This window comes from Physella acuta, unplaced genomic scaffold (genome assembly GCF_028476545.2).
Source record: "Physella acuta isolate Inbredline_101_S28 unplaced genomic scaffold, ASM2847654v3 ptg000335l, whole genome shotgun sequence".
In the NCBI taxonomy this organism is placed as follows: Eukaryota; Metazoa; Mollusca; class Gastropoda; family Physidae; genus Physella; species Physella acuta.
Window position 1 is genome coordinate 509,761 of NW_026731854.1, and position 23,466 is coordinate 533,226.

General features: G+C 36.3%; 1 protein-coding gene and 1 long non-coding RNA gene across 2 annotated transcripts; one reads left to right on the forward strand and one right to left on the reverse strand.

Annotated features, from left to right (window-relative positions):
• Positions 1-335: 335 nt before the first annotated feature.
• On the reverse strand, positions 336-4,829 carry LOC131940883 (uncharacterized). The gene is made up of 4 exons (XM_059299786.1): positions 4,669-4,829; positions 3,573-3,659; positions 1,321-1,456; positions 336-501 (listed from the first exon to the last, which is right to left on the reverse strand). The coding sequence occupies exons 1-4, from the start codon at positions 4,685-4,687 to the stop codon at positions 336-338; spliced, it is 408 nt and encodes a 135-aa protein (XP_059155769.1). The 5' UTR covers positions 4,688-4,829.
• A 13,151-nt stretch (positions 4,830-17,980) lies between these two features.
• LOC131940876 (uncharacterized) lies at positions 17,981-20,838 on the forward strand. Its single transcript, XR_009386591.1, has 3 exons — positions 17,981-18,047; positions 18,196-18,228; positions 20,699-20,838. It is a non-coding gene; the product is annotated as an uncharacterized LOC131940876 (long non-coding RNA).
• The last annotated feature ends 2,628 nt before the right edge of the window (positions 20,839-23,466 follow it).

Here is a 23,466-nt window from a genome sequence, read left to right on the forward strand (position 1 = left end):
ATATGTGTGTGTGTGTGTATGTGTGTGTGTGTGTATGTGTGTGTGTGTGTGTGTGTGTGTGTGTGTGTGTGTGTGAGTGTATATAATGCAAAAGAGAAAATAATTCAATAAACTGGGAAATTCCAAAGTATTAGATATTTTTAATTTTATGTATTAATAATTGTGTTACAATTTATTTAAAACATTATTTCTTTTCATTCATACATTAAACGGATATGGAATTTTAATGCAATTTCAGATACTGGTGTTTTTTTTTTGTGGGAGAAGGAGGGTGGTGGGGGAGGGGTGGGGGCTTACACGATAGTTTGAGACCGTACCATATAAATTCTAGTGTTTTATAGATCTGAAAAATATCCAGCCAGTGGCGACATTAGCTTGTCCATGATTAGATCACACAAACGCTGGACCACCCATGCCAGGAAGATGTTGAAAACCATCAGAGCGGCCGCGCAAATAGAAGAATCAGGGCCGATAACATCTGGGAGGATGTACATGGCTTGCCTGAAAATAGAGGACAACATTGTATTTCACTAGACGGTGCAGTGTTGATAAACTATATGATAGTCTTGAGTAGATTAAACCAAAGCACTGATTAGCTTCGTAGATTATGTTCATATTTCCATCCAAATCTACAGAAAAAATATACCAGTTTCAATCATCATTGAGACGAAATATACCTGAAATTAATACCCGTAAGTCACTTAAATTCAACCTGCGCTACAAATAAGTATAAATAGGGAAGACTACGTCCCAATACAGAATGATCACTAAAGCTTTTAAAGAATTAATCAACTTAAAATGCAGTTTAATAGGACAGAGAACACGATTCATAAAGCGTGGATTGATTTTTTATTACATGCCTAGTATTATTTGAACACAGTGTATTATTTGAACACAGTGTATTATATGAAAACAGTGTATTATATGAACACAGTGTATTATATGAATACAGTGCATTATATGAAGACCGTGTTTTATATGAATACAGTGCATTATACGAAGACCGTGTTTTATATGAACACAGTGTATTATACGAACACTGTGTATTATATGAACACATTGTTTTATATGAACACAGTTTTTTATATGAACACAGAGCTATACCAGCGGGAGTGTGAAGGGTAACAGTTCTTCAAAATATGTCAGGTACCGATGTACGCTATTGCACAGAGGTCAACACTCCGACACCAAACATCAGACACCAAAACCAAGACAAACACCCCAAAAAATCTATAAAAATATCACTGCTTAAAGATTTAATACTGACGAAAATAATAGTTTGGGTAACAAAATAGCAAAAATAGAAATGACAACACTGACCAATGAACTATCAAGGGCAACATAACACTCAGGTCCAGTAGTATCCGGGCCAGCTGGAAGATGCTGGCAAGTTGGCGGAAGAAGAGTGGCTTGAAGTAGTGGCGTCCCATTAGACGAAACCCGTAGGTAAACAAGGCTAGAAGAGAGGGGGAGCAGTGGTGGTTAGTGGTGGTTAGTGGCGTCCCATTAGACGAAACCCGTAGGTAAACAAGGCTAGAAGAGAGGGGGAGCAGTGGTGGTTAGTGGTGGTTAGTGGCGTCCCATTAGACGAAACCCGTAGGTAAACAGGGCTGGAAGAGAGGGGGGAGCAGTGGTGGTTAGAGGCGTGCCATCAGGGCAAACTAGTAGTTAAACGGCTATAGGACATTACCCCATCGTCAATTAACCCCCTCCCCCCGGACATTTCCACCCCACCCCGTATTTACCCCTGTCTATTACCCCTGTCAATCCCTCCCCCCCCTGGGGAATCCCCCCCCCCTCCTCAAGTTAGAATCCTAACTCTAACTGAAACTGTATACCTATATATTACCGTAATCCTAAACTAAAGAAAAAGACCAATACCTAATCATTCACCTCAGCCTAAAACTTAACACAAAACCAAAAACCATCTCTAGACATTGGTTTTAAGCCTAACATTGACGATAACGCTAACCTTAATCCTAGCCCTGACCATAACCCTGACCATAACAATAACCTTAATCCTAATACTAACCCTAAATCTAACTCTAACCCTAACCCTAGCTGTATCTTAAGCAATGTCAGTTGGGGGGGGGGAGTAATTGACAGGGGGTAATTGACGGGAGGGGGGGGTAGTGCCCTGTTCCCAGTTAAACAGAGCTGGAAGTGGTTAGAGACACGCTGCACATGGTTGATGATGTAAATAAATTGATGAATGCTGGATACAAAATGCTCTGGACGGCAGTGGTGGTTAGAAGAACTTTTCAGTTTGTTGATGGTGTAAATAAATTGATGAATGCTGGATACAAAATGCTCTGGACGGCAGTGGTGGTTAGAAGAACTTTTCAGTTTGTTGATGATGTAAATAAATTGATGAATGCTGGATACAAAATGCTCTGGACGGCAGTGGTGGTTAGAAGAACTTTTCAGTTTGTTGATGATGTAAATAAATTGATGAATGCTGGATACAAAATGCTCTGGACGGCAGTGGTGGTTAGAAGAACTTTTCAGTTTGTTGATGGTGTAAATAAATTGATGAATGCTGGATACAAAATACTCTGGACGGCAGTGGTGGTTAGAAGAACTTTTCAGTTTGTTGATGGTGTAAATAAATTGATGATTGCTGGATACAAAATGCTCTGGACGGCAGTGGTGGTTAGAAGAACTTTTCAGTTTGTTGATGGTGTAAATAAATTGATGAATGCTGGATACAAAATACTCTGGACGGCAGTGGTGGTTAGAAGAACTTTTCAGTTTGTTGATGGTGTTAATACATTGATGAATGCTGGATACAAAATACTCTGGACGGCAGTGGTGGTTAGAAGAACTTTTCAGTTTGTTGATGGTGTTAATACATTGATGTATGCTGGATGCAATATACTATAGAAAGACTAACAAGTTGATGACACACGAAAGGCTGTCATTTGTATTGTATTTAGGGGTCGGCGTGGTCGAGTCGGCAAAAGCTCATGGTTGATAAAAATTCGAAAAACAAAAGTCTCGAGTTCAAACCATCTGGCATATAGGGCTCGATCCCTTCCAACACTTAAAATTAAGAACGAAGAAGAAGTAATCTTGTATTCATCGAATTTTAAAAATTGAAATACAATTAGAGTCAGGTACTGCACCCTGTGTATCTTTCAAAATCTAAATTTCTGTCCGATTGTACTAAACCATAAGGATCAGCGTGGTCGGACCGGTAAAGCTCACGGCTGCTAAACCGAATGTCCCAAGTTTGAACTTCCCGGCTGATGAAGCTCGATAACTGGAGTCAGAAACTCATCTAGGAGAGAAAACTCCAAATACAAACAACAGCTGTCTTATAGTTTGCTTTGGATGTGCAAAAGCTATGGAAAACAAAACAAAAAAAGCCGGCTGAAATCGTGGTCAATGGCCTAAAAGGCAAAACAAATTAATACTTAATTGTGTAAGAGGCAATCCCTTCGAACAATACAATGAATAATGAACAAATAAAGACCTATTTAAACAAAACCTATATCAGATGTCGCAGATCCCAGAAAGCCTGTGACAGTTTTGAAAAGCAAATAGAAATGTACGAGCTCTCAAATACGTACCACATAGAGCTATAAAATTAGCCAAATCTCCAACAACGTTAAACTGGGTGGTGTTCGTTTCTTGAAGTTCATCGGCGTCGGCCACACCTAAATATATATTGTAATAGTAATTTGGTTTCTTATGTTCTGTTTGTGTTACAGGGAGTTGATAATATCAGGGAAAACGTTATCTGGGAATCTAACTAAATCATTGCACGCTTAATTCAATCTATCACGTAGATCGTAAAAACCATATCAGTCACACTATCAATCATCTCTTAACACCTATTGGTGTAGTTGGCACACCTCATTGCATTTTCTCATACATTTCTACCATATCTCTCGGCCCTCTGCTGCTGTGAGTAGTGTTGTAAGTGTTCTATATGAAGAATTTTGAATAATTCATTTCGATGTTAGCACCATGATACTTTTCTTTTACGGCTCTTCAGACTTCAGATGCAAAACAATATACACGAGAAGTGACGACTAATACACTCCGGTTTTAGTCATTTAATTAACGACTTTTACATTGCTTCTAAGAGATCTATTTTGTTTTGATGTAGATGTAAATGCCTTTATAAATAAATATCTCGTAAGACGCCATTAAAACATTAACAATTATTTATATACGAGCCGACCCGCAGCGTATCATGCGCCGCTATTTAGTTGTTTTATTTTCTACTTTTCAGTAATTCACAACTTGTGAATTCGACAGTACCAATGCTGCCACTAAAAATATTTGCTTTGAAACACTACCCCCCCCCCCCCCTATCCCCTAACCCCGATCCTACACCCCCCCCCCCATGAAAGCAGCCTCCTCTTAGTTATTTCTTAGTTACCTCCTGTAAGTTTAAAATCGAACTAAATTATCTGCCCCTAATAGAGACCGGGCTCTACGGCTCTACGATTTGTAAACATTTAGCGTGACCACAGCTCACCAGACAATGTGGGGGTGGGGGTGGTAGTGATAGTGATAGTGATAGAGAGAAAGAGAGGGGACTGCAAGGAGGCGCTAGCAGCTTGTTTTCTAACGGCTCCCAGAAGAGAATTATATATATATAGATATAACAAGAATTACTTTAAGAACAAAGAACTATTTAAAATAAGACAAGCCTACCTGATGCATTTGGCAGCATTTTAAAATAAAATAATCTTGCTGTACAAATGTTATATTCCTATTTATGTTCGAAAAGTCGAAATGATGGCATGATTTGATGAAGTAAAATCATAGACCCACTGGTGTCTCAGGCAGGCATTTTTCATAAATAAAATACACTCTTTTCATGTTTTGTTTACTTCATTGCAGATGTATAGATTTTCGACTCTTGACATCAACTGCGGAACTACAGCACTAAACAGCGGTGCCGAACACAATCATTGAGTTGTGTAGCCTATGGTGCGAAGAGTGTGAAATTCTGTTGTGCGCGTACATCTTCTTCTTCATCTTCGTTCTTAATGTTAGTGTTGGAAGGGATCCCCTCTAACACAGTTAAGTATACGTGTCAACTGGTTATGCGCGATTGAGCTATTTCAGCCTGCATTTCTTTTTGAATTTTGCTTTCATAGCCTTCCATAGACTGCTAACCCGAAAGTCTCGAGTTCGAATCCGGGTTCAGTTCAGTAAAATATTCCTGAGTCCATCCAGCTGTAAAAGGTACCTAAAGGGACAGTAAAGTCGACTGGGCATAGAACCGACCACACTATAACAGTAACAGGTGAACTCTACTTGCCTGATGAACCGTCAGGTTTGAAAAGTGAACTTTACTTTTGCTTTTATATTTGTAGCTGTCATAAGCTGTTCACGGGAGGATGGCTGTATGTTCAAACTGATTAGGTATGATTTGTCAGAGCAAATAAAAAAACTAAAAACCCATTTTTTTCAAAACTATGTTTAAAAACAGATATAGCCATAAAATGAAAAATGGCTTGAACACAAACAAAATATTGTTCAGGAAAACACGCGTTTGTTTAATTCAAACTACAGTAATGATTTCAAAAGAAATCTTTCAAACAACAACACTTTGATGAGTGTTAAAACCATGCAAACTAACGTTGCTAATAGAGCACGTTTTAACATTATAAATTATTGAAATAGTAGTCTAAGAGGTCGTCCATAAATGACGTCACACACGTAAAGTTGCAGGGGGTTCGTAATTTTGTGACGGTGTGTGATGAGGGGGAGGGAGTTCAGATGTTGTGACGTCACACTTTTGCATTATAAAAAAGCGATGTTAGAAAATAAATTTTAGCCGTTATTTCCCGTTTTAAAATTTAACAATTTGTAATAGGAATTGATTAAAATACTCTATGTTAACAGAGGTCAGACAAATTTTTGGAAAGATATCGTATTTTAAGAAAAATTCAACTGTAATTTCGAGAGGGATTATAGGCTGAGGTGTGATGTTATTTTAGTGGGGGGGATGGTCTGGCTTTTTGTGACGATGTGTGACGACGGAGGGTGAGGGGGAGGAAAAAAATCGTCAAAAAAACGTGACGTCATTTATGGATAACCCCCTAAATAAAACAAATTAACAGTGCATTTTTTAATTCCAATCTCATTTTTTTAAAACTGCTTGTCACCGGTGCAGACGAAAGGGAAATGCCCTTTACAGTCGTGTCTGATGACCCTCCCACTCGCAGGCATCAGTCCACAGTACTCAGTCTTGCTCTCTGTCGTGTTGATTGGGGCGAATAGTGCGCCTGTTGCCTTGGTGTTGTCGTCCCATTCCCACTGGCCCGACTTCCTCTTGTCATTGGCTCCTATCCAATCTATAGTAGGTCAAGGAAAGGTTACATGGTGTCAATCATTTTAAATTTAAACTGTCTTAATTTTGAGAAATGATGACTGCTGTTATTGGCTCCTATCCAATCTATAGTAGGTCAAGGAAAGGTTACAAGGGGTCAAACATTTTAAATTTAAAGTGTCTTAATTTTGAGAAAGCGTACGACTGCTATAATTGGCACCTAACCAATCTTTAGTAGGTCAAGGAAAGGTTACAAGGGGTCAAACATTTTACATTTAAAGTGTCTTAATTTTGAGAAAGCGTACGACTGCTATCATTGGCTCCTATCCAATCTATAGTAGGTCAAGGAAAGGTTACAAGGGGTCAAACATTTTAAATTTAAAGTGTCTTAATGTTGAGTGTTGAGGTTGGATGGTAAAGCGCACGACTGCTGTCTTTGGCTCCTGTCCGATGGAAAACCAGTCAAGGAAACATTAAATGGAGTCACGTGATACAGGAGCTAGGGGAGGACGGGTGGGGTGACCGCCCCGGACGCCGACAATAAAGGGGCACCAAAAGGAGTAGAAAAAATAATTTGAAAGCTAATTTTAAGCTGAAGTATTGAATTATACATTGTCTAAGTTGCGAAAAATAAACGACTACAATGCTTTACACACTGATTTAAATGTTTCTGTTTTCTATTTCAATTTTTAGGCACTGAAATAGAAATTGTTGCGGGATAGTAACTGGTAAAAAGCGCTACAAATCTTTCCAACTGGGTGAGGGGGGGGCTCTTTTTCATAGACAGAAATAACTATATTTATAATGGAAGGGAGGGGGCGCAAAATTGATAGTCCACCGCTGGCGCTGTAATAGGTCGTTACGCCTCTGACGTAATATAATTTTAAAATAAAAGTGTTTTACTAATGAATGATATATCTAGTAAAGGAACGTCGAGGTTGGGTGGTAAAGCGTACGACTTTGGGGAGTTAAAAGCTACACAGAAATTGTGTCCATAGAACGTCCTTGTGTCTACACTTCGCTGACAAGCACCTGCCTCAGGTAAAGTAAAGGTGTCTGGACTTGGGACTGATCACACTATCACTTTATATACCAATGTCCCAGGAACAAATCAACTCTACATGACCTCTTCTCTTGACCGCCAGTTTCAAAAAACTAAACAATAAACTTTGATAGTGAGGAAAGATTTGAGTGACTTAAAGTGTTCTAAAATTTACAAGCTTAGTCCTACCAACGGTGAATGAGTTAATGGTGAGTACTTAACAGCACACAATTTCCACAGTAGTGGCCAGCGCAATATTTAAACAATCAATTCTTAAAAAAAAAACTTAACCAGTTATTCTATGAGGCATCTCTTTGGTGGCCCCACCCACATGCCGTAGTCGCCCCCACCCTCGGAAGAAATTAAAAATAAAATATAATTTATATAGAAAACAAAATAATTTCAAGTGTGCCCTTACCCCAGAACATTGTAACTGCCCTCACATTGCAATTAATAATAGTGGTTTTGGTTACTTTTTATGTCTTAATATCATAAAAACGGGACTAATAATTAGTTTATTAAGTAATTATTAAGTAATGTACTCACAGTTCTCCCACTGCAAGATTCGAGACATTTGATGGATAAAGACCATTATTCTTGTGTTAGTCAGTTTGGCCAGTTGAAAGTTTTTCTCACTACAAGTATTCTGTGATTCATTTTTAAATAAATAAAACTCTATTAGTAATTTTCCCTAGTTTTATTGTTTCAAATTGGCATTTGTTAGCAACTTGCATTTAACTATTCATGATTTAAACCATTTTTTCCGACCTTTCGGTCTTAACATCTAAGAAAACACAACCCACTTAAATTCGTTTCTTCTAATGTAACAAATTAATTTAACATAACTATCTCCGCATTTTCACACGTTATAAAAAATATAGAATTTGTACCCATGCTTCTGTTCATGTCATCAGTTGCTATAAAATATTTACCTTCTCTTCTTCCCAAGTCACAAATTGCTATACAGCATGTAACTATTCAACATCTACCTATACAACATCTACCTATACAACATCTACCTATACAACATCTACCTATACAACATCTACCTATACAACATGTACCTATACAACATCTACCTATACAACATCTACCTATACAACATCTACCTATACAACATCTACCTATACAACAACTACCTATACAACATCTAACTATCCAACATCTACCTATACAACATCTAACTATCCAACATCTACCTATACAACATCTACCTATACAACATCTACCTATACAACATCTACCTATACATCTACCTGCTCAACATCTACCCATACAACATCTACCTATCCAACATCTACCTATACAACATCTAACTATCCAACATCTACCTATACCACATCTACCTATACATCTACCTATACAACATCTACCTATACAACATCTACCTATACAACATCTACCTATACAACATCTACATATACATCTACCTACTCAACATCTACCTATACACCATCTACCTATACAACATCTACCTATACAACATCTACCTATACAACATCTACCTATACAACATCTACCTATACATCTACCTATATAACATCTACCTATACAACATCTACCTATACAACATCTACCTATACATCTACCTACTCAACATCTACCTATACAACATCTACCTATCCAACATCTACCTATACAACATCTAACTATCCAACATCTACCACCTATACAACATCTAACTATCCAACATCTACCTATACAACATCTAACTATCCAACATCTACCTATACAACATCTACCTATACATCTACCTACTCAACATCTACCCATAAAACATCTACGTATCCAACATCTACCTATACAACATCTACCTATACAACATCTACCTATACATCTACCTGCTCAACATCTACCAATACAACATCTTCCTATCCAGTATCTACCTATACAACACCTAACTATCCAACATCTACCTATACAACATCTACCTATACATCTACCTACTCAACATCTACCCATAAAACATCTACGTATCCAACATCTACCTATACAACATCTACCTATACAACAACTACCTATACAACATCTACCTATACAACATCTACCTATACAACATCTACCTATACATCTACCTACTCAACATCTACCTATACAACATCTACCTATCCAACATCTACCTATACAACATCTAACTATCCAACATCTACCACCTATACAACATCTAACTATACAACATCTACCTATACAACATCTACCTATACAACATCTACCTATACAACATCTACCTATACATCTACCTGCTCAACATCTACCAATACAACATCTACCTATCCAACATCTACCTATACAACACCTAACTATCCAACATCTACCTATACAACATTTACCTATACATCTACCTATACAACATCTACCTATACAACATCTACCAATACAACATCTACCTATACAACATCTACCTATACAACATCTACCTATACAACATCTACCCATACAACATCTACCTATACAACATCTACCTATACAACATCTACCTATACAACATCTACCTATACAACATCTACCCATACAACATCTACCTATACAACATCTACCTATACATCTACCTATACAACACCTACCTATAATACACCTACCTATACAACATCTACCCATACAACATCTACCTATACAACATCTACCTATACAACATCTACCTTTACATCTACCTACTCAACATCTACCTATACAACATCTACCTATCCAACATCTACCTATACAACATCTAACTATCCAACATCTACCTATACAACATCTAACTATACAACATCTACCTATACAACATCTACCTATACAACATCTACCTATACAACATCTACCTATACATCTACCAATACACATTTCTACCTTGGCTTCCTCCCATGATGTGTTCGTCTCATGGAAGTCTATACACCTGGCGTATGCGCTAGTGCTGAAGATTTCCCCCTTTTCACCTATTCGACCTTTCTTGCACAAGGCAGTCGCTAATAGAACACGACATAGAACATATATTTATCATATATGAACACACCTGTCTGATATTAACACACCTATTTGAGGTGAACACACATTTCATATATGAACACACCTGTCACATATGAACACATATTAGCACATATGTCAGATAAGAAAACACCTGTCAGATATAAACACACCTGTCAAATATGAACATACCTGTCAGATATAAACACACCTGTCACATATGAACACACCTGTCAGATATGAACACACCTGTCACATATGAACACACATGTCAAATATGAACACACCTGTCATATATGAACACACCTGTCAAATATGAAAACACCTGTCACACATGAATACACCTGTCAGATATGAACACACCTGTCAGATATGAACACACCTGTCAGATATAAACACACCTGTCACATATGAACACACCTGTCTTATATAAACACACCTGTCAAATAAGAACACACCTGTCAGATATGAACACACCTGTCATATATGAACACACCTGTCACATATGAAAACACATGTCAGATACGAAAAAACCTGACTTAGAGCTTTACACTCTTGTAAGAAATGATCAGAGCTGAACCCTTGCAGAGGTTTACACATTATACAGGTATACACTTGACCACCTATATTTCAGAAAAGCTTTTTTAAAGAAATTTAGTAAACTATTTCCCATTTCTTTAAAATCGCCCAACAATTTATTACCTGAATCGCCGTAGCCGATAGCCAAAACCGCAAAACACACAAGAACCAGCACGGCTGGAGGCATATTGTTGAACGTCATTCTCATAACTGTAAGACAACTTTCTGTTGCATCAGGAAATGGAAACCAATTATATTGGTTATTATAGCTAGAAATGTCATACAACATTGACATTTAATTTAAGAAGAACAATTATTACGGTACACTTTAGTACAACATTGAATTATAATCAAAGAAAAACAGCCATTCATGGGACGCTTTTTATACAACGTTGAACTAAAATCAAAGGAAAATAAATTTCCCAAAGACAATTTACATGGGATAAGCATGACACATAAATCCCAGAGGGAAATAAGCCTAGTTATGTAAACAAGGTATCATACGAAAAATGTTAAATTATTATTAAATATAGAATTTAAAATTTTACAATTTAAAATCATGCATTTAAGTATAACATTAAAATAGGTAGTTCAGCTTTGTAAGAAATGACTTTCTTTTTCTAAACAAATTTTAAGATTTAATAAACATTGAAATTTTAATGTACTTAGTATAAGAAGATATACTCCCTAAATGTACTTAATATAAGAAGTAATTTAAGTACAGAGTGCCAGGCACTTACTACATGTGAAATTTAGGTACAGAGTGTCAAGCAGTTACTACACGCACGGATTGTCACTTACTTAGTAAATGTACATGCATTTAGTATTTACACATGTGTATGTACTTATTAACACATAATTGTAATATGTTCCATCCATATGTTTGTACCATAAGTACTAACGTATGTACTAATATTGCTTTACTTATTACTTTATGTACTTTTATATGTAGTAACGCTCATGTACTTTCAAAATTTATTTATCAATTGCACTAAGTAAAATGTACTTACTGTTTGCACGTAGGCCTATTACAGACAATTACGTTTGTTCCACGGATACAAGTTTTGAAGCTGATAGCATCTAATGGTTCAATTTATTTTTAAATTAATTTGAAAATTGATTGGTTCGACACACAAGTCCGGTCATGTAGGAAATGTGATAAGATAAGTAGAATAAACAATGTTTGTTTAATGTGATCCCTTGACTTTAGTGATATACGTTTGTTTTGTTATTAGAAATGTGTTACCCGGACTATACCAAAACCCTGTGTTTTAGATAAATATGTGTAAGGGAGCCTACTGTTCGGCTTGTTTGATGTGTGCTAGTTGTTTGCCAGGTGTTTGATGTGTGCTAGTTGTTTGCCAGGTGTTTGATGTGTACTAGTTGTTTGCTAGGTGTTTGATGTGTACTAGTTGTTTGCCAGGTGTTTGATGTGTACTAGTTGTTTGCCAGGTGTTTGATGTGTACTAGTTGTTTGCCAGGTGTTTGATGTGTACTAGTTGTTTGCCAGGTGTTTGATGTGTGCTAGTTGTTTGCCAGGTGTTTGATGTGTGCTAGTTGTTTGCCAGGTGTTTGATGTGTACTAGTTGTTTGCCAGGTGTTTGTTATTTGCCAGATGGGATCATCTCATTATTTTCCCCGTTCGTTTCAAGACACATGGGGCAGATGAAGTAGAGTTAATCTGTTTCAGTAACCTCGGCATATGAAGGGATAGTATGGTCAGCACTATGCCCAGACGTCTTATTTTTCCCTAACGTGGGTTAGGTACCCGTCAGGGGTGGGTGGACTCAGGGACGTTATACTGATTTGGACCCGAATTCAAACTCGAGACTTTCCTCTAGCGTCCTACCGACAGATCCAATGTTCCTGTTTTTGAAATAAGAACATTAAGGGTTAACATTAAAAACAAATTTAACAATTTGGACGAAGCGGTTAAATGAGACGGATGGTTCATTACTTTCTGTGACCTCAGCATATAAAGGGATAATGTCAATAAAATACCTATTCGCTTTCACTTACCCTAACATAAGGTACCCATTAGAGCTGGATTGACTCAGTCGCATCCTATAGACTAAAACTCGGGATTCGAACTCGAGACTTTAAGCTTAGCAGTTAGTGCTCTATCGTAGATTGCATCAGACTGAAAAGTATTAACCTTACCAGTGTGGACCAAGAACTGACTTTCATTTAGACCCAATGTCGTGTTCGTCACTTCTCGACTAGTTATCCAATTAAGAGATGAGTATATTACATCACTCTGCTGATTCAAGTTAGTAAACAAACGTGTTACATATATCAATATTCTTTAAAGAAATTACTCCAGGAATAGTCTATCAAATGCACAATCGTTTTACAGCTTTGGAGTTATCTCTTACAGAAGGGTTACTGTCCCCCAGAGGCGTAGCGAGGGGGGGGGGGGGGGAAGGGGGGGGGGGGGACGCCAAATTGAAAGTTTGAGGGGGGGGGGGTGCAACTGAAAAGTTTGAGGGGGGTGCAAATGAAAAGTTCGAGGGGGGAGGGTGCAAATCGAAAGTTTGTCCCCGGGCGCCGGGAAGGGTCGCTACGCCTCTGCTGTCCCCAGCTATCAAGCCTCATCTGCCCGGGGGTTCGAACTCGAGATTTTTTAGTTTAGCAACATGCACTTAACCGACCCATCGAAATTGTCAATTTTCAAAAAAAAAAAAAAAGTTAAAGTAAAATATACCGCGAGTGATCTCCCCTAAACTTTCTCGAATATTTTTATATAAAATAACAGGGAATGGGAACTCGGGCTATAGACATGATTTTTAATCCATTTTATATACTTAAAGTTTTAAAAATAGAATAAAATCTCGTAGACAAATTAATTGCACACCAAGTGAACGCGAAATAAAAAAGCGCATAATAGTGCGCAATATTATTAGTACTTTTAAAATTTACATTAGTTTTTTGAGAAATCGGAAGTAGCGTAAATTACTACTTCCGGTCAACGGAAATTACTCAAAATTTAACAGAAGGTAGAGAATTAGATCTTTTACTTACATGTGAAATTTCATTTATCTATCTGAAATAGTACTCAAGTTATAGGCTTTCGAAAAATTCAAAGTAGAAAAAGTACCACTTCCGGTTATCGGAAATCGCTCAAAAGTTGATACGGATCTACGATTTTGATAAAATACTTATATATGAAATTTAATCAACCTAGCAGTAACGGTACTCAAGTTATCGTGTTTACACACGGACACACGGACACACAGACACACAGACACACAGACACACACACACACACAGAGACATACGGACAAGATTGCAAAATTATGTTTTTCCGTGACAGTGATGTGTAAAACGTCGAGATTTGTAAAAATCTCGATTTTTTTTTTTGCACGATTACAATACTTTCTCTATACTACGTATATACGAGAAAGTAAAAATGGAGATCTTACTGAAGTTAAGAGACTTTATAAATACTATAAATTGTGGTGAATCATTGTCTCAGTTTTTATTTGCTAAAATACCAACACAACGCGATGTGTATAACACGCCCCCACCGACATTTTCAGTATCTTGTGATATACACGACATCACAACTGAAGTCGACTCACCCTTTCTCTTAAAGCGAATTCCTTTTACAATGATATTGTTACAAATTTCCTCTTGAAAATTTGCCGAAGACTAATATTTTATGAACCAATAGACGTCACACTAAGTCTATTTACTTCCTTGTTTTAAGTAGCGTTGAAGTACAAGTTAATGATTTTACAGCATTTGTTTTATTCCCGTTCATGTTTTAATTGTTGGGTTTTATCAGATTATCAGGGGCTGTTGGTGGACATTGAAAAGTTGTTTTTAAGGTTGTTGGTTGATTTTCTTAATGTTTCCGTTTCAAATTCTTTATTTTAAAGTTGATATTTGGGTTTTAAGTTTTAAAGAGGATATCGATGTTTAAAGGGTGATATTTAAAGTTAATGTTTTAAAGTTGATATTTTAAATATGATATTTTAAAGTTGATGTTTAAAAAAAAAGTACATTTAAAAGTGATATACATGGTTTAAAAATGATTTTTTAAATTTCATAGGTGATATCGGTGTTCTAAATTCATTTACTAAAGCTAATATTTTGATGCTGTTGTTAAAATGTAATTGTTTCAAAGTTGATATTTTAACGGTTATATTTTAACGTTGCTATTTTAACGTTGATATTTTAACCTTGATATTTAAAGTTGATATTTTAACCTTGTTATTTTAACGGTTATATTTTAACGTTGTTATTTTAACGTTGATTTCTTAACGTTTATATTTTAACGTTTATATTTTAACGTTGATATTCTAAGACCCCTGACAAGTACTCTGTACAGTAGACGTATCTAAACCACAGGAACGCTAGATCTACAAAACACATTCACGTCATCACCGATTGATTTTTTCGGCCAATAAGGTAACACACAGCATTGTTTCAGCTCCATCTACCTCACCTTCCCCTTCAACAAACACCATTCCAATATGTATCCTACTCCCAGAGTTTCTTCTAGGCATCTCTTCGGGGGGGGGGGGGAGGCTAACCCGAAGAAAGTTTACCGCCCCCTCCCCCCGAAAGAAATGGATTTTATATAGAAAATATATACTTTTAACAGTGTCCGCAACCCCCCCCCCCCCTTCTGGAAATGTTAGTCCGCCATCCCCACCCCCGACAATTTCAAGTGCCCACTCCTTCCACCCCCCCCCCCCCCCCCACCCCCAGGAGAAAAAAGTCGTCAGGAAGGAACACTGGTTAGCACACAGCTTTGCTTCATGCTAATCATGAAATAGTGATTTCTTACATTTACAGTAAAAAAATCCCAAAATCAATAATATTGTTTTAAATAAAAATCTCAACATCATAAAACAGAAATATAAAACTACTTTTATTCTAGGGACCAACGCTGATTAACACGCGGATAACTAAACAAACAGCGCAACTATCATATCGGTGTAATAAAAAGTTTATCAGCAGAGTTTCAACAACTAGACAAACATAATTACTAAAGCAATCATCTTTTATATTGAACCATAAAAAACATGGTTTACTTTGGCTAGGTTTTGGAATACTGAAATTCTTGTTTTCTCACAGTGCATGTCTAGTGGTGCAGAAATCGGAGTATGAGAGAGTATTTCTTCACTGAAAGCCGAGAAGTGATTTTTCGTATCAATGTTGTTTCTTCGTTATAATTGTAGTTAAATTAGTTGTGATATACATTAGACTCTGCTACCTTGTGGTGCAATTTTGCAGGTGCGGTATTTAAACATTTTCATGCGGGTAAATTTACTTTTTAATTTACATTTTATGGTGTATCGATGGGACGACATACTATAATTGTAGCCACAAAGTAGATATGAAATAAACGTGTATTTTCAATGTACTCGATTTCAAGCATTTTTAGCAAGCTAAAACAATCTAAAATGACTCAAAACAACATTCTAATCCTTTGCAACTCTAAACCTGAATCATTCCTAAATAAAATCTAATATTTATTGGTATTTATTCAAATTAATAATGTGAATCAGTATTTTTTTGGAGCATTATGGTAGTCGACATATATATATATATATATATATATATATATATATATATATATATATATATATATATATATATATATATATATATATATATATAATTTCAAAGCTATGTATAAATACATTTAAATATATTCAAATATTATTAGTAAAAAACTATGCATTCGTGATTATATTTTTACGCATGAAATTAAAACTGATGGAATCACGATAACATTGATTGAAGTAACATGTATGATATACTCATGGAACATTAACATTAATTATGAACATACTACTGTCATACACACATTAGCTTTTTTCTTAGACATTTGATACTTGTCATTGTAAAGCCCATGTTTTTTATATGTTTGTTTTAATATGTTGTAAATATTCCTCTTTACACCGAGGGATCATCTGAGCAGATGAAGTAGAGTCGATGTGTTATTTTCATGGCATATTAAGCCTAGTGTGGTCAGCACTATGCCCAGCTTCCTTCACAAACTGAACAAATTGGAGACCTCACTGCTAAAAGTAATAACATTATTTAAAATATTTTGATCGTTTTTAAAACATAACATTTTTATTTTAGTAATTTGTTTGAAAGAGGCACAGGAATACATATTTTTAAATATTTATTTGTGTACAAAAGATTTGGTTAAACAAGATGATTAAAAATAATTGTTGGGTCTGATTTTCCTAAACTATGACTAACTTACTTACAACACTAGGCTCTTCAGTTATATATTCCATAACGTTTAGATTTCGTTGTATCGATAATGGAAGATATACTAATAGCAATGTAGACAGAGAAAAGACAGAGGTACAGAAGACAATTGTATCCAAGCGGGATCAGAACCTACCATTCCCCGCAATGCAAAATCGCCTCATCATTCCTCAAGTCAGACGTGTAACCACTTCAGCACATCAGCTCTACAATTGTACGGCTTTTGGCTGACCACAATCACAGCGTGTACACGGAAGACGCCAGCAGGCTTGAACTCTGACCCTTAAAGGTACCAACTGACCGTTGGCCTCATAAACACAACATTGACCGTACAAACTGTCACAGCCTTTTCTCCTACCTATCTCATGGCACACACTCAAAACAAAAATCAACACTGTTCTGTTAATTTCCATAATTTTATTGGTTCATAAGAAGATTGCCTTCACTCCCAAATATCGCCATGTTGTCTCCGCGCTATCTACCTCTCGCTTCCTTTCCTTCGCGCATGCGCACACCCACCTTACATTCTAGATCCATATCGGCTTTTTTAAAGATACACACTCGAAATATACATTCATCTACATTTAACTGTTACACAAACGACACACACGTGGTAGCAGGCGTCATTACTGAAACAGCAATGTAAACAGAAGGTGATATTTCAGAGTTACAGAGTATAGTCCAAGTGAAGACAGAGAAGCTTTAACGGGATCCGAATCAACCATTCCACGCGGCACCCAAGCAAGTCTGGAGCGTAAACACGCTTCAGCCAATCAGCTTTCTGTTGACATTGCTATTACGATAACAACGCCTGCTTCCACCCCCGCTGCAAGATATAGTAACACGTTACCAATTTTAAGCGGTTTAACTTCTTTATCAGGCAGGCTTGACTCAACTCACGTCACCAAGATGTGGGTTCTGTGCCTTTTTTGCTGCGTACCATGGGTCTTGGTAAGTATAATCGTCGTATACTTTTTAAAATCTAACTTTTGATAGAGGCAAGCATTTAGTTAAGAAAGACCAAATAAACACGTACGCATAGAGATACACATTTTTTATAACAACTAATACATATACTAATCTAAACTGCTTCTTTCAGGTACGAGGCGCCCACCACTTCCATAAACGTATGGTGAGTGTATCCTTATATTGCAAATCTACAGGGTTAAAAGTATATTTCCCATTTAGAATATGACGTTATATTGGAGAGTAGAGTTTACCTGTTTGTGTGACCTCGGCATATGTAGAGGTAGTGTGGTCAGCACTACGCCCAGCTGTCTTAGCTTTCCCTAAAGTTAGTTAGGTACCCATAAAATCTTGGTGGAATCGGTGACGATTTACTGATTTAAACCAGGATTAGGATTAAAGATTATCGAGTTAGCGGTTTGGAACTCTACTGCTACGACACGATGTCTCTTATATACAGGTTTGCTAAGTAGAAAAAGAAACCCGACATTACACAAAGGCTAAATTTGTAATATTTTTGCTTTGTTTATTTTTATGAAACAAATAATTAGAATTGTGGTTTAGTGTTTTTTACAAGCTTTTATTTAACTCACTTCCTCTGTCTGTCGTCAGTCTAGACGGATACGCAGGAGTGAAAATTCGGACAGTTCTACTTGACCGACACGATTCACAGTTGGCACGTGGGTCAAGACATGAAGACAATGCAATCTGAAACTAAATTTGACTTAATTGGATGCCTAATTGATTTTTTATGAATTAATTAAAATTTGGACCGAATTAGTAGGCATGTCTAGCCAACCACACCACACGCGTCATCAATAGCTGCGCCATCACGACCACGTAATGGCTGCGTTCAAAAACCATTGCGCGCCTACTGAACGTGATATTCAGTAGGCGCGCAATGGTTTTTAGTCATGTAACTCTATTGTAGATAAAACATGTAAAGTACTGAAAAAAAATTCATAAAAAACGTTTTAATAACAAGCTTTTATGTAATGATGCACTAAAAAGTAGAAAATAAATTATAGACTACTATTTAAATAACTATAAAGAAAAGCGTGGGTGTCTTCCTTAACATTAGTAAAGGTATCCAATAGATACTAAAGTGACCCACGCTTTTCTTTATAGTTATTTAAATAGTAGTCTATAATTTATTTTCTACTTTTTAGTGCATCATTACATAAAAGCTTGTTATTAAAACGTTTTTTATGAATTTTTTTAGTATATTTTTCTTTTAAGGTTTCATTGTTACAATTTTAATTCTAACCTAACAAGGAAAAAATTAGACATTTAGATATTTCCCAGACCTTATTACAACCATCATTACATCTCTACTGAACGTCTGATGTGCGGTCGTATGTTTCCGTTGGTTCTGCTTTTATTTGGCTTCTTTTTGAACTCTTTACAGTTCTATCGTCATTTTACATTGCCCTTCTGTTCCATGTCTTGTAAAAGGTTTATCTTCTCTAACTCTAATATAGTAACCTTATCAAAATCTGAGTCTTTCTTTACATATTTCTTTTTTAGCGATTATTTAATGTTACACTGTAACCATAACTAGGGCGTAGTTCCTATTGCTGATTCATTTCGAGGAATATATTTTTAGTTTGGTGTGGGTGCTGAGTGTTAAATGAATAGATAAGGAATCAAAGGAATGAAAAAAAACATTGGTAAAAAAAACAATAACACGACCCTAAACTCAACGTTTAAAAAAGATTGAATGGAGGTACAGATCTTTTCAACTTGTCTTCTTTAAATTTTTGTTAATCAACTTAAATCACACCATAATCCCCAGAGAGAAGGTTGTAGGGGTCAACCGTTCTAATATGTACGGCTTTCCGAAGGATTTCTCCAGTGTCAATACAACAAGCACATTACACAGTTTAAAGTTCGACTTTTATTTATTAAATGCACGAACCAATTAACTCCTCTTCCTAACTCTACTGTCGTCTGCTATCGTAGACACTACTTCTGCTATCAGACTGTCTGATTGTATCTTTTTACTACTTAACCAAGTACTCAGCTCTAACATCCTATTTTATGTGACAGCTAACCCGCCCGAAAGTCTCGAGTTCGAATCCTGGTTCAAGCCCGTAGGAAGTCCCTGATTCCACCCAACTCTGATGGGTATCTTATTGACGCAGGGGCGTAGCAAGGGGGGGGGCGGGGTGCGGACCGCGCCGGGTGACACCATTTAGGGGGGTGACACCAAGGCAAAAAATAGCAAAATATATAGAGAAAAACTTGAGGGGGAAGGGGGGGGGTGCAAATCGAAAGTTTGAGGAGAGGGGGGTGCAAATCAAAAATTTGAAAGTTTGTCCCCGGGAAGGGTCGCTACGCCTCTGGGGGTGACACCATTAAGTGCCACACCTGGTGACACCCGACCTCGCTATGCCACTGAATTGACGTAAGGGAAACTTAACGTGGCTGGGCAAAGTGCTGACGACATTATCTCTTCATATGCCGAGATCACAGAAACAGTTGAACTCTACTTCACTCGCCCCATAGACTATCAGGTTTGAGGGGGAAATTTTTAAACTAGCAGGGCAATTTTGGACCCCACAAACGTTGCCTATGCTATTGTTTATTATCGACCCCCTTCATCTACATTTGATCTGAAATCAAATATTCTCCAGGTTCCAGATGATTCTCAAACTGTTACAGAGGAGACGTCTGCTTCTACTGGAGGAACTCTGCAGCTGTCGCCAGTCAACACATCTGATGGTGATGTCAGTGACTCATCCTCTGATGAAGTGATCGACTCAGAATGTGTAGCACCAGCTTACATACAATATGTGGCTTTACAGCAGCCATAAGCCCTGCATCCATCCAACCTGCAGCCGTACATCCTGCAGCCATACACCCTGCAGCCATAAACCCTGCATCCATACAACCTGTAGCAATACACCCTGTAGCATTACAACATAATATCGATGCAATCGACGCCGCATCTGCCAGAGATATTGAAGAGCAGAACAGTTTTAAATATCGACAATTCTTTTGAACAGAAAAAAACAACACTACAGCGTTTTAATAACTTTTTCATCAAATATCTCTGTGTTATGTTAAGCCCTTGTTTGATGGGCCAAATCATATTTTCTTGTTTGTGTTAATCGTAAATTATGTTCCACCATTAACCACAAATATTTAAGCCGTGCCATCCAGGTCAAAGTCAAAATCATTGTAACTATAATTAAAAGCTGAAGGATCCTAATTAATATTTACAAAATATTAATTATTAATTAATTAGCAGGCGATTTATAGACGCTTCAGAAAAGGTAAATGTTATTATCTTTTTATTGGATTGAAGGAGATGCAATTTATTATTATCATTATTAATTAATAATTAATATTTTAATAAAAGGCATTACAAACTAATGTAGGGCCTATGTTATTTAGCTATTTAATACAAAATACTTTACCAACAATGTCAAATATATGCAGAGGGCAGTGCTGTGTTAGTAAGGGCTACGACTAGGGACAGTGAAATGTCATCCTAATATATAAAAGCCTAAGTGCGTACCCCCCCCCCCTCTCTCTCTCTCTTTCTCTCTCACTGTCTCTCTTTTTGTCCGCATATCCCGAGCTAAGAGATCAGTATGTTCAGCGATATATGGAGAACTTAAAAATACGGACTTTTGTTGAAAACAATTTTGTGGATGTTTTAAATGTATAAACAAAATTCTATTTAAAGAAATAAAATAAAAGTAAAGCAAAGCAAAGCAAAGCAAAATTCGAATGTAAAACCACATTTATAATTATCCAACTGGAAAAGTGTTCATGGTTGTGACAAGAACGCAATAAACAAGGAAGTCACATGCCACATATTTAAACTATTGAAAGCATACAACACATCAAATTTTAGAATAATTAAAATCTATTAATATCTATTGGATACCTTTACTAATATTTAGGAAGAGACACACGCTTTTTTATAGTTTATTAAATAGTAGTGTATAATTTGTTTTCTACTTTTTAGTGCATTATTACATAAAAGCTTGTTATTAAAACGTTTTTTAATGATTTTTTTCAGTACTTTAAATGTTTTAAATTAACAATAGAGTTGCATAACTAAAAACCATGCGCACCTAATGAACGTGATGACGCGTGTCTAAAAGTGCGGAATAGTTTGATGAGACAGCTTACTCATTTGGAAACAATTTTAATTAATTTATAAAAAAAATAATCAGGCAACCAATTAAGTCAAATTTAATGTCATATTGCATTGTCTTAATGTCTTGACCCACGTGTCAAATTTGAAATAAATCTGTCAGTTAGAATTGTCCGAAATTTCACTTGGGTGTTTCGATCTAGACAGACTAACGACTTACGACAGAACGACAGAGACAGTGAGTTAAATGAAAGCTTGTAATAAATCAACTGTTTCATTCAAATTTGATTTAGATCTAGATTCTATAACTCTACTTATTAAGAGGTACGCTATGAAATGTATGCAATTTTCTCGGTCAAACTAATACAAATTACTTAAGAAAAAAACTACTTAATGACCATTGAACAACCGGGGTTTTAACGGAAACTTTAAGTCTCTTAATAAGTGTCTGCATTTAAAATGGTGTTGTGTTGACTAATAAAGTATAGAATTTGGTTTTAATTTTGCTGATAGGTATTGGTTGCGTATGTCATTTTAAATATGTCGGAATTTAGCTAATTAGTTATTATGTCTCACTCACTAATATCGTAAAATTTGTAGTAAAGCACATAAGGTTTTGACCAATAATTATTTTATAATGTATTTTATTCCAAATAAGTATAACTGTAAAAATATATAACATTATATACATGATCCTCAGTAGTAACATCATCCACATCATCCTCAGTAGTAACATCATCCACATCATCCTCAGTAGTAACATCATCCACACAATCTATATCACTACTAACATCATCGTTATCATCCTCACTAGTAACATCATCCACACAATCTATATCACTACTAACATCATCGTTATCATCCTTACTAGTAGCCTTCATCCACATCATCCTCACTAGTAACATCATCCACACAATCTATATCACTACTAACATCATCGTTATCATCCTCACTAGTAACATCATCCACACAATCTATATCACCACTAACATCATCGTTATCATCCTTACTAGTAGCCTTCATCCACATCATCCTCAGTAGTAACATCATCCACACAATCTATATCACTACTAACATCATCGTTATCATCCTCACTAGTAACATCATCCACACATTCTATATCACTACTAACATCATCGTTATCATCCTCAGTAGTAACATCATTCACACAATCTATATCACTACTAACATCATCGTTATCATCCTTACTAGTAACTTTCATCCACATCATCCTCAGTAGTAACATCATCCACACATTCTATATCACTACTAACATCATCGTTATCATCCTTA

What these genes read in the sequence shown, in the direction of transcription:
- LOC131940883 (XM_059299786.1), bottom strand. An exon ending in TAATTTTATAGCTCTATGTG is followed by an intron (nt 1,457 to 3,572) that starts GTACGTATTTGA and finishes CCTCTCTTCTAG; the next exon opens with CCTTGTTTACCTACGGGTTT. An exon ending in TTGCCCTTGATAGTTCATTG is followed by an intron (nt 502 to 1,320) that starts GTCAGTGTTGTC and finishes CTCTATTTTCAG; the next exon opens with GCAAGCCATGTACATCCTCC.